Source organism: Clupea harengus, unplaced genomic scaffold (assembly GCF_900700415.2).
Source record: "Clupea harengus unplaced genomic scaffold, Ch_v2.0.2, whole genome shotgun sequence".
Taxonomy (NCBI): domain Eukaryota; kingdom Metazoa; phylum Chordata; class Actinopteri; order Clupeiformes; family Clupeidae; genus Clupea; species Clupea harengus.
The window spans coordinates 47,156-59,679 of NW_024879859.1; the positions used below are offsets into that span (position 1 = coordinate 47,156).

Genomic DNA, 12,524 nt, shown 5'->3' on the forward strand with positions numbered 1-12,524 from the left:
GTGTCTTATTGCGAGTTATGTGAATATTTCTGTTGGATTACTTACATGTTTCATTACTTTAGTGTTGAAGACTGAAGACTTCTGCAGACTTCTGCAATGTTTCTTGAATATGTGCATCGGAGCAGAACCAGGAAGTTACATTCACACATTCCAACACTCCAAGTGGTGAAATGAAAGGGCGTAGCCTTTTAGTCTGTGTATGTGTGCCTGTGTGGGAGGTGAAACTCTCTTTTAGTCTGTGTATGTGTGCCTGTGTGGTAGGTGAAACTCTCTTTTAGTCTGTGTATGTGTGCCTGTGTGGTAGGTGAAATGGCCAGTGCTTCAGTGTTGCAAGAAGAGTTCTGTTGTCCTATCTGTCTGGATCTGCTGACGGACCCGGTGACTGTTACCTGTGGACACAGTTTCTGTTCGAAGTGTATTACAGGGTGCTGGGATCAGGAAGACCATAAGGGTGTTTACAGCTGCCCCCAGTGCAGAGAGACCTTCACTCCTAGACCAGTTATTCGCAGAAGCACATTGCTGGCTGATGTTGTGGATAAGCTGAAGAAGACAGAAGTCCAGTCTGATGCCACGACTCCTTGCTACGCCGGACCAGACGATGTGGAGTGTGATTTCTGCACTGGGAGAAAACACAAAGCCATCAAGTCGTGTCTAACATGCATGGGCTCTTACTGTGAGGTTCACATCCAGCCTCACAATGAGGTGGCCTGTCTGAAAAAGCACAAGCTAGTGAATGCCTCCTCACGGCTACAAGAGAAGCTCTGCTCACAACACGACAGAATCATTGAGGTGTTTTGTCGCACAGATCAGAAGTTAATATGTATGCTCTGTTCAATGGACGACCACAACGGACACAAAATTGTTTCCGCCATAGCAGAACGAACTGAGAAGCAGGTTAGCTCTCTCTCTCCCTCCCTCCCTCACCCTATTTCTCTCTCTCATTGTTTGCTTGATTGAACTGAATAGAATGAGAATACTGATCAATCTGTATAAATCGTCAATATTCTGTCAATACCCATCTTTGTATCTGTTGTAAATGTTGCCTAAAGCTATTGGATATTTGCCTGTGTACATTTATCCACAGAAACAGTTGTTGGAGATGAAGAGGGATAACCAAAAGTGGATCCAGCAGAAGGAGAAGGAGGTGCAGGAGGTGAAAGGGGCTTTGAAGTCTCTGCAGGTGATCACTGATAAACATGACTGATGTAAACTGTGTGTTCCTCCTAGCAACCCCAGTATGTCTGAACCCTTTGGATAGGAGTTGGGTTCTGTAGAATTAGTTTAATTTTTGAATTTCAGTTTTCACATTTCATTAGTTCAGTTTCTTTCCCTTCTTGTGCGTTTTAGGTCTGTCTTGCTCTGCACACACATTTACAAGCATAGACACACATCTTTGCATGTCTATGGGATATTCATTTTTTTTAACAGTGATTGAAAATGAGCTGATATGAGTGCTCCTGTCTTGTTAACAGGCCTCTGCAAAAAAAGCTGATGAGGACACAGAGAGGATCTTCACTGAGCTGATCAGCTTCATGGACAAAAAACGCTCTGAGGCGAAAGAGTCGATCAGAGCTCAGGAGAAGGCAGAGGTGAGTCGAGCTGAAGGACTCCTGAAGCAGCTGGAGCTGGAGATCGCTAAGCTAAAGAACAGAGATGCTGAGATGAAGAAAGTCCAGCCAATTGAGGACCCCATTGATTTCCTTCAGGTAACATTACTAGCCCTCTGGTCACCTAGAGAGAGTCTTGACTCGCCCTAATTAGATGGGTTCTATCAAGACCTACTCTTTGTGATTTACAGTCCCCTACGGAGTTAATGTGCACCAAAACACACAGGATGCAATGTAAAATTATTTCCTGTCTTGCCAATGGTATATGAAATTTCAAAATCTCATATTTTGTCCATAATTCAGTTTCCAACAATTTTCTGCAAATATTAGATGTTTATGGTGTTTCATGCATCCATTTCTGGAAAATGTTGAGTGTGTGTGTTTTAGGATTCATAGTAAAACCCACAACCCTTCACCTATGAGACCAATGGTATAGATCAGGGTTTCCCAACCCATGGGGAGCACCTTCCAGTGGGCCGCGAAAATGTTTCAGGTTTTTTTTTTTTTCTCACAAATTTTCCACGAAGAACTGATTTTTGGTTGGGAACAATATTAATTAGGGCTGTCAAAGTTAACGCGTCAATCTATGAGATTATTGTGGCCGAGATTAACGCGATACAATATTTTAACGCAGTTAACGCAATTTTGTTTACTTCCGGTGTGCGTTGACCAATGACCGCCGCGTGCCTGAAGTCAAATCAGTTAGATAGGAGAGACCGAGACGGTAGTGGAAGATGGAGAGAGCTGAGGGATTGTTGGGCGGAAAGTTTCTGTTTAAGAGGCAAAATGACGGAACAATCGACAAAGCTAAAGTTGTATGTAGCATTTGTCAAGCTGAATTTAGCTATCACAGAAGCAGCTCGTCTTTAAGTTATCACCTTAATTCAAAGCACCCGACAGAAAGCAGTCCCAGGTTAGATGGTCGCCAACCCACACTCTACGACTTCTCTAGGAAAATAACTAGACCAGTCCGTGAAAAGGTTACCAACGCTGTAGCAGTTTGGGTTGCCGGTGACTGTCGGCCCATCAACATAGTTGAAGACGGTGGGCTGACTGAGGTGTTCAGAATTGCTTCAGGGGACAATTCTTATGATTTACCTTCGAGGTGCACCATTGTGTCTTGCATACATTCCTTTTATGAAGGCGAGAGAGCACGAAAAAAATACCATTAAACAACAGTGTCTAAAATACACGCTGTCTGAAGTGATTACTCGTTAATTTATAAGATTTAGTCTTTAGAAGAAAAGCAAACTTTTAATCACGATTAATGAATTTCAAAAGGTGAGATAAATTAGTTAATTTTTTTGTATCTATTCAGCCCTAATATTAATACAATTTACGATTGAAATTGGATGTTTTAAACACAATATAATATATAAATAGGCATAACAGACAAATCATGGAAAAGTTGAGGCGCTCAGTTAAGGTTTAGTCTGTGGCGATATTAGCGGTTTCTTAAGCAGAAGAATGACAGCACTGGTAATGTCATACTACCGAAAACTACTCAAATTCAGCGAAAATACAACCCTGATTAAATTAGATTTGGTTTTCAGAATGGAGGTTGAGCCCAGGGCGCAGTGTGTTGAGTGCGTTTTAAAGCTGTCTAATGAGGCGCTCAAACCTTCAAATCTGAATCGACATTTGGAGACCCAACATCCAGCACTCACGTACAGAGCCAGGTCCTGGAAAGGATGAAAGGCAGCCCGTTCCTTTTAAAACAAGACGGGTCGACGGCATAGGCGGAGATCCCGGGGGGGACGTGTCCCCCCCTACCATAAAGTTGAAAAATATAGTAATATGAAATATAAATACGACGACACAAGCGGTGCTAATTATAGTAAAGTTTTTTTCTAAACTCCATTTACGGAGTTCCAATCGATATGCACAAGTATACATAAGTTTATTAATGGATTGGCATGACAACGTGAACGTTTGCCGGTAACACACGCATGCCGGTAATTAACACCGTTAAGATAGCTAGCTAGACAGTCTAGGACACTGTCCTGTCAGGGGCAGGTTCATGCTAGTTAATAAACGTAGGTCTACATCTCAGTGCCTCTCCAGATTTGTTAAATTATCTGAAGGTAAATTAATTTCATCTTTTCCTGCGGACCATTAACTATGCTGGTGTTGCACCTTGGGGTGACAGTGGTACAGGAGGTAGAGAAGCCGTATTGTAGTCTTTAGGTTACTAGTTCGATTCCCTGTCGAAGTGTCCTTGAGCTGTTTAATAACTTATTTTGAGCATCAAGTTCTCTTGAACTTTGGACATTATTTGTCTGTGAATAGATATTGCGTGTTAGTATGGAGGATTATAGGGGCCAAAACTAAATAAATAAATACATAAATAAATAAATAAATGAATGGTTAAATACTTGGATAAATACATAATTAGATAACAAAATGAATAAAATGAGACACTAAATATATAAATGTTGCATGTACTCGTGTGTATATATATATATATATATATATTTATGTTTTCATGTATAATGTAAGTATAAATAAATAAATGTGAACACATGAAAACGTAAATATAGTTTTGGCCCCTATAACCCTCCATATGTTAGTACATTTAATGCTGTTTAGAGAATTCTAAAATTACTTTGAATTTCTGTTTGTAAATGTGATAAGAGAATTCTGTATTTAGCAGTTTATGCTAGCTCTCGTGAAAGCAATTTTTTCATGCCCCCCCCCCCCCCCCCCCCGGAATTACTCTCTGAAATTTGACCATGTATTGTCCCCCCCTACAATGAAATGGGATCTCCGCCCCTGGTCGACGGACGTCAGTAAAGCTGCATTAGTGCTGTTTTTTGTGCGTTATCATTGGAGTGGTATTCTACAAGAGGACATGCTTTTCTGTGAAGAACTACCAACTCGAACTACTGCCCAGGAATGCTCTGTGCTATTTATGTTGATAATAGATTGCAGCCACAGATTTAAATCATTATTTCAATTATTTGAATCATTATATTGACCTATTTGAACCTACTATTTGCATGTCTGAAGCATCACCTATTTTAATTAGGCCTAGCTGAGTGGTCTTGTTTGCATGTTTCATCACATCATGTTTTGAGTGCATGCTATCTTTTGGGTCTATTCTGGTTTTATTTCCTTGCTTGTTTGCTGTGCACAAAAAGGCCTAGGCCGACTGCAACTAAGTTCTCTGTGTGGTTTTATGTTGTTTTCTGGTGCACAATACAATTTGGATGCAATATCTAGAGTTAGATTTTCTTTTATTCATTTCTAGGCTTCCACCTGTAGCAGGTGCTGATGCTTTTTGTGACACATAACAATCGCTTATTAATTAGAATGAATGGATTATAGATTCAATTAGCCTAATGGAATATAGATTAGCTAAAATAAGCAGGGTGTCTGTTGGGCCCCGACCTGTTACAAATACGAAAAGTTGGGCCTCGGAGTCGAAAAGGTTGGGAACCCCTGGTCTAGATAGCACCTTTTTATCTAGTCCTCACAGCCTATGATCTCTCTGTTTGATCCCCTGTAGAGTTTCCAGTCACACCTCACCTCCTCATCTGTGGCTGAGAACTTTCCGATGGTTACTTTTAAAACAACTTTCTCCTTCAGCGAAGTGATGAAATCAGTGTCTCCATCTCTGAAAGAGAAAACAAAAGAGTTTCACCAGGCAATACTTAAAGGTAGGTTTATTTTCTTTCAAAATGATAATGTCACAGGCCAGTGATTCCTAGAAGCTAAGATAACAGTGGGCTGAGCAGAATCTCACTAAGTGTCAGGATCCTGGGGTACGTTCGTCGTAGAGTTGAAGCTAAGTTAATCAATTGGCCTTTTAGCCCGTTAAGATTAGCGAGCTGATTGAGAACAGCAAATATCGGTTCGTTAACGGCTGATCCGCATCCTAATCATGTGGTTAATTTCAACCAGGCTAAAGTTATCATGGCATTTGCGCGTGCACGTCCTACTTCAAAAGGCAGCAAAGGTCGATCACCAAAACCATGATTTTCTAACGGTATAATGGTTCTAAACTCAAAGAAAAGGGCTCTTTTTTTTCTCCGCTGGCGAGTAGGAGATGAACATGAACACTTATGAAGAATACAAGACCATAATCATGGCAAAATTCCACACCACCACCGCTGTGAGAGCAAGGTGTGTTGGGATGTTTATAGAGTGATATCTATGTATGAATACCTGACGGCAAGTGTCCACTGGTACAGAGGTTGCCTCTACCGGTTTGAATCTGCATGGTTGCTAGTTCAAATCCCATCACCTCCTTCCTCGATGTAGTTTTACATTTCCTTGGAAGTCGCTTTGAATAAAAGCGTCTGTTAAATTACTAAATGTATTAATAACAAATGCAATAAATTGAAGCAGTGAAAATAAATTGTCTGTATTTCTCTCTATTCTTATCATGAGTCCACCTTAATCATTTTCTACAATAATGATATGCTATGGTGTACTAATAACACTCATATAATTATGAGTGCTTTGTTCTCCGCATCACCGACACTACAAAAATGTACCACTCGCAAAAAAGCGCAAGACAGTCAATGTTCGACTGTGGTGTTTGCAATAAATGACTCGAGAAGGTCTGGTAAATTAATGATTCCTTGTCGGCTGAATCGGTAGCGCTCATACAAGAATAATGGATCTTGGCGATCGCAAAGAACTCTCTCCCTCCGCTAATCTAACTCTAATATCAGTCCTAGGTCAATGGGATCCCTCCTTTTTCCGGGTGTGTGGCAAGCTTATCCAGCTACACTTAAGTTAGCCTGCCCTGGAGCAGGTTAGTGCTAATCGATATGTAACTATGGTGATTTATCAAAAGTTGCTTCCACGAACCAAAAAGAGGGGCGTTTTTTATCTTAGCCTGAAAATTAGCTTGCTAAACCGCTTAGCGAGCTACGACGAATACCCCCCTGCTCTGTCTGTTTTGTGTTTGTCTATTTTGTCTAGTGCTGTCAAACGATTAAAATATTTAATCGCGATTAATCGCATTTATGTCATAGTTAGCTCAAAATGAATCGCGATTAATCAACCAACATTGCCAAACAGGGCGGTACAAAATAAAATTATAAAGTGCACATTTCAGGTAAACAAGGACTCAGCCTATAGTGCAGTTAAACCATGGCTTAATATTTTCTTTTTTTCAAGTCTGCTGGGAACATAGCAGTCAGGCCTCTTATTTCAGAAACAATGAACCGTAACAGTTAGGTTACCAATAGGGATGCCGATACTTCGTTAAAATACTCGTACTCGTACTCGTTTTTGAATTGCCGATACCAAGCACCGATACCACTCATCAGTATTTCACTGCATCAAACTGGCCGAGCTATGCTGACACAAAATGTGATTTATTGTCCTACCTGTCCTACCACTCTCTGCCAGACTAGTAAGTAGCTTATTTGCCGTCGTGTGTTGCATTTGCTTGATGTTTGACTGTGTTAGGAATGTTTGTCATAGTGTCAAAGTATTTCAGTATACAGGTTTCGCTAAATTTAGCTGCTAGCATCTCGTTAGCGATTAGCAATTCCGTTGTGCTGCCATAACGGCGATTTGGGCTCATTTTAAGATAAATGACGACGACAGGAGTAAGGCACAGTGTAAGATCTGCACTGCTACGGTGTCGAGGGGCGGAAAGGAAAGTACTTTGTTTAACACAAGCAATTTGATTAAACATCTGAAGACACACCATAGTGCTAAGTACACAGAGTTCACTGATGCTAGTGGCAAGACCGAAGCAACCAATCTTAACTGACGTCTTGCAAAAGAAAAAAACGCGCACGCACACACAGAGAGAGAGAGGTAGAGAGAAAGACTGTGCCACATAGGTTAAGTGATTGTTTGTGTACTTGAGCAGGAGATTATTCTGATCCTTTTGTAACTGAAATGTGCTCTTGTGCTAATCCAGTAATAGTTCTGTTCACTTTTTGTTAAGCAGACTGTGTCATTAACTATGCAGCAAATTGAATTGCCTTTATCTGGTTATTTTTGCATTTTGTCTAATGTGATGATATTGTCTGTTTGAAGGCTTTTTTGTGTGTGTTAAAACCAGAAAGCTCTGTTTATTTTTGGCTTGGGATAGCCTTCTGTTAATTTTGTACTACAGGCTTGACATAATCTGCAGAGGATAAAATAAAATCTGCCTCCAAATTAATTGCACTTTCATGGAGACCAAATCTAAGAAGTATCGGTATCGGTACTCGGTATCGGCAAGTACACAAATAAAAATACTCGTACTCGTATCGGTTTGTAAAAAAGTGGTATCGGTGCATCCCTAGTTACCAATAAAAGGTAAGCCTACTATCTACTTCTTTGCTTTCAGCCAGCTGCCTGTTGACATTTTCAGACAACAGTGAAGCTCGCTTCTTTTGCACAACACAACTTTTAAAAGTTAACTTTGGATTCAGAAGCTTTTTATCATCCATTTCGCCGTATCGCGCTCACCATTCACTCAAACCCTAACGTTAGCCTACTTCACAGTTTGCGAGGCCAAAAAGAACGTTAATCAAAAAACAAAAACAAAAAAATCTTGCGATAAAAAAATGAACGCCGTTAAAATGGGTTTGCGTTAACGCCGTTAATAACACGTTTAACTGACAGCACTCATTTTGTCATGTGCTTCTTGTGTGTGTTTGTTATGCTATGTGTTTCCCCGTGTTTGTTTATTATTTCCATGTGCTCCTTTGTTGTCATTCAGAACTCCGCCCCCACCTGCCTTCCACCACATCCTGGTTTTTTCCTTCACCTACCACACCTGCCCCGTTAATCACCCGGTTTGTTTCCCTGATTGGTTTCTCCTGTGTCTTGTTAATTCCCCTTGTTTAGTTCACCTGTGTCTGGTTGTCTAGTTCCCCCTCTGGTATTTAAGTTCAGTCTGTTTTGTGTTTCTTGTTGGTTCAGAGCGGATACATTTCGAAATGCCTGCGTATCCATTTTCGTGTATACAACAGATTCGCACATTCTCTGACACGGTGATGTCAAAACTTAACAAACTCCTCCCGGCCTCCAGCAGTTACTGTGTGTTGTGTGAGGCTGTGCCAAACTTTCCGCTGGGCGGGCAATAAGGACATTGTGTTCCGAGATTGAGTCATCTTGTAACAAAGGAAAAGGGCTGGAATTGAGGTGTTTTAGGCAGCTGAGAAAAGTGGTTTCTGTGGGAGAGAGTTACTCCCTCTGGTGTGTACTTTGGGCTTTTGTAACTTTGCAGACTGTTTACATGCACAAAAACCTATAGAACACACTAAAGGAAAGAGAAAAGGTGGAAGAGCATAATAGGTCCTCTTTAATGAACGGAAGAGGTGCCGACATATTAGGCCAAAAGGTTCAATAGAGACAAAAAAACATTAAGCGGAGGACAAGGAGCAGAAAACCATTCACACCAGGGACAGGCTCCTAAACAGCCAAGGTCACAAGGTCAGAGTGGAATACAATAAATACAGGCAAGATTAGTAACTTGAAATTAGTAAATTAGAAAAAGCTTGAATGTGGTGTGAGAATCTGAACAGATAATGGTGATGAGGAACAGGTGAGGCATGACTATGACCAGCATCCTAGGAGTAAGTGACACCAATATGGAGAAGTTTTCTGTGCTTCATAGCTTCCTCTGCTCCTTTCATAGTTACAGGCTTCATGAAGGGGGACACGGTCAAACTGAAGACTCCTCAGACCGTCTATAAGTCTTCAGGATGTAACAATATTGAACCTGATATGTACATGAGCACCAACCAATACTATTATGACTTGGCCAGAAAGGTAAGACCCTTATATGGATTTACACTCACTTTCATCACTTTCACTGCATTTACTGATGTAAATGATTCATGTGGACAATAAAGCAAGAAATACATTAGCATTCCATTTCCAGGAGAATTTGTAGAATAAGAAACGTATTACCAATCGTATATAGTACTACTATTGTGTTATATAAATAACAAATGGATTCTCTTAGGTTATACAGAGCCCGATACCGTGACTGTTAACTTTCCTGAGTACCCTGGTTGGAGTGGGAGTTCTTCTCAGCTGGAACTGGTATTCGTGATAAAGAAAGATCCATGATCATGATGAAGATTATTATGATCTCTTACATATTTACTTCCCCTGACGTTCATTTTGGACCGACCAAACAGCTGCAAAGGTCACATCTTGAAATCATTCTTGAATCGGTTTCTTCGCTCTTCTTTCTGCCTTTGTTAGCGTGTAACAATCTCCATATATGATCTCACAATAGTGTAAGTCACTTTTGCAGTTTCACAGAAGAGAGGAATGTATTAACACAATGCAGCCTATATGTAAATGCAGCAATGCATTTGTTTCTTGCTCATTAAGTTTGATCTATAGAAGACTTACGAACTGTTAATCAGTTAAAGACTTAAGTTGTTCTTTAAATTAATTTTGCTGTCATGTATGGGTAAGTGCAAAGTAATGCACATTATACATCACAGTTTTATCAGTGCCGATGTTTGAGTATATTTCACCTTGAGGCTTTATGAATAAACAAATGAATGCATTAAATTCATGTTTGTTTATGTTGTGTTTTACTGAGTGTCATCAAGAAATGATAGAGGATCAGATGGAGAGACACGAGGGGGCTTTAGGTTCTACGGTACAGGGTGTGTGTGTGTGTGTGTGTGTGTGTGTGTGCCTGTGATTGCGTTTTGTGTGTGCATGTGTGTCAGCCTGAAAAACGGCTAAAGAGCGTCTCAGCCAACAGAAAGAGGATATTTTATATTAGTACCACCTAGACAAGGAATCATGAATTAGTGTGACTAGTCATCACGATCATGGCATGGACATGGTCCTTTCTCAGCGATGGAAGATAGCAATATGTTGGTCACAGGTCGTAGCAACAGTGATAGGAATGCATGTGATTTGTTGGTTCGGTTCCCATCTGAAACAAGACTAGGAGATAGCATAATAGGTTAGTGGTGTAGCTGAATATTGGAGATACTCCCCCCGACTGCTTTTTTGTGTGTGTATTGCTGACTGCCGGCTTGATGAAATAAAAGAAGACGGAAAAAAAGACGCCCTGGTTTATCTAAAGTAATTTTTCACAAGGTAACACTTAAAGAATCTGCAGAGGATATTAGCTCTCCGATCTCCCTGCTGGATGGCAGATATTAAGAACCTCTAAATGTTCTTCAGTCATAATCGTAGCAGAACCCTTGAAGTAAGGGCTTCAGGGCCCGTTCTCTGTCCCATATTGTCCCCTGTACAGTTTGGGTTCAAGCCTCACCTATCAGACCCGACGGCTCTCTTCAGGCCCTTCAGGAACACCAGGGTCAGGTGTGCTTCTTTTGGTTGCTGTTGAACTCTGCTGATGCCACTTCCTCCAGTGCACTGTCGTAAACACTAGAACATTAGAACACCTAAAACATTAGAATCAAGACAGTAAAGGAACAATCTAGATCATCAAGGAATACTCCACCCAAAAAGGGGTCGCCCCCCTCTATGACACACTGAATTGCAATCTTTGACACAGACAGCTGAGTGATCTACCATTCCTGGCGTGTGCATGAAAGCACCAGCTCACATCATTCCAACATCTGCTCTCTCACATCATTCCCACATCTGCTCTTTCACATCATTTCCAACATCTGCCTCTCACATCATTCCCAACATCTGTTCAAATGAAGTATATCACATCATTCCCAACATCTGTTCAAATGAACTATATCACATAATTCCCAACATCTATTCAAATAAACTATATAACTTAATTCCCAAATCTGTTCAAATTAACTATATCACATCATTCCCAAGATCTGTTTCAAATGAACTATATCAGTACTATAAATAGGGGGATATTTGATTGGATGAATCCCAAAAGGATCTGTATGAAGGTTGAATGAATAGGTGGCCAATCGCCACCATATTGTCCGGTAAGAACAGATGATGTCAAAATCCCAATGACAAAGTAAAGAACTGGATTTATTTCCACACCACACTCTCAACGACCATGAATGGCAGGATGAATATGGAATGACTGTTGATAGACATGAATAGGATGGACAATGATAGAATGATCCGTGAATATTGACTAGGATGAACCATGGTTTCTACAGAAATGATAAATAACAAAGACCGTACAAATATGAACATATATACAACAAAGATGAATATAGTATATACACGATGAATATTACAGCTATGATATAAGTATGGATCTGTCCCTTTAATGCCGTGCTGCGTAACGGTGAACATTCCATTAATCTCCGTAACGCAGCGGTAAACTCGTTTAAAGTAGCAGTAACAGAGTGAAATACCGAATGCCTACGGATGATAATGATAAAAGTAACTAACAGATACTATCTACAATGATACTGACAGACTAAATCGCTAAATGACACATAACAACTGAACACTCACTATCTTAAGGACGCACGGCAAGAACGAACGTGAATGGCTCTGATCTTTGAATCGTCCGATTAACTCCCGATGGCTGATACAGAGGTGGGTTAGACTATATAGGGGAGAGGGGGGATGAGGGGAGCCAGAAACCGGACTTGGGGGTAGCCAATGACTTTCAAAGCATTAGCTGTGCATCTGCAGCCCATGAGTCCCTATGGAACTCTAGGATCAACTGATTGGGTGACCTCTCTATGGTCCCAAGTCTCAGCTTTTGAACAAGTACAATGTTGGCTGTGCATTGAGTAAACAAGTTGCACATTTTAGGATTCATATTAAAGGCATTAATGCTTCATCTGAGCACATTTTTTTCTGCTCAACATGACAGAATCATTGAGGAGTTTTGTCGCACAGATCATACATCAGAGATTCAGTGATGTATGCTCTGTTCAATGGACGACCCAAAACGGACTCAAAATTGTCTCCGCAATGACCAGTTGATTCAAATAAGCTAAATGCCTTTCAATGATGAGGGAGAATATATAGAATTATGATTTGATTTCTGATTATTTATTTGTCTTCAAATGGATTTCT

The 12,524-nt window shown here is 40.5% G+C and overlaps 1 protein-coding gene across 1 annotated transcript; it reads left to right on the forward strand.

Moving 5' to 3' along the window:
- Positions 1–309: 309 nt before the first annotated feature.
- On the forward strand, positions 310–10,868 carry LOC105897370 (E3 ubiquitin/ISG15 ligase TRIM25-like; the record flags this gene model as incomplete). Its single annotated transcript, XM_042705259.1, has 6 exons — positions 310–894; positions 1,085–1,180; positions 1,473–1,706; positions 5,116–5,266; positions 9,205–9,338; positions 10,801–10,868. Coding segments are annotated over exons 1-6 (1,268 nt in total), but the record flags the coding sequence as incomplete, so codon positions are not given.
- Between the last annotated feature and the right edge of the window lie 1,656 nt (positions 10,869–12,524).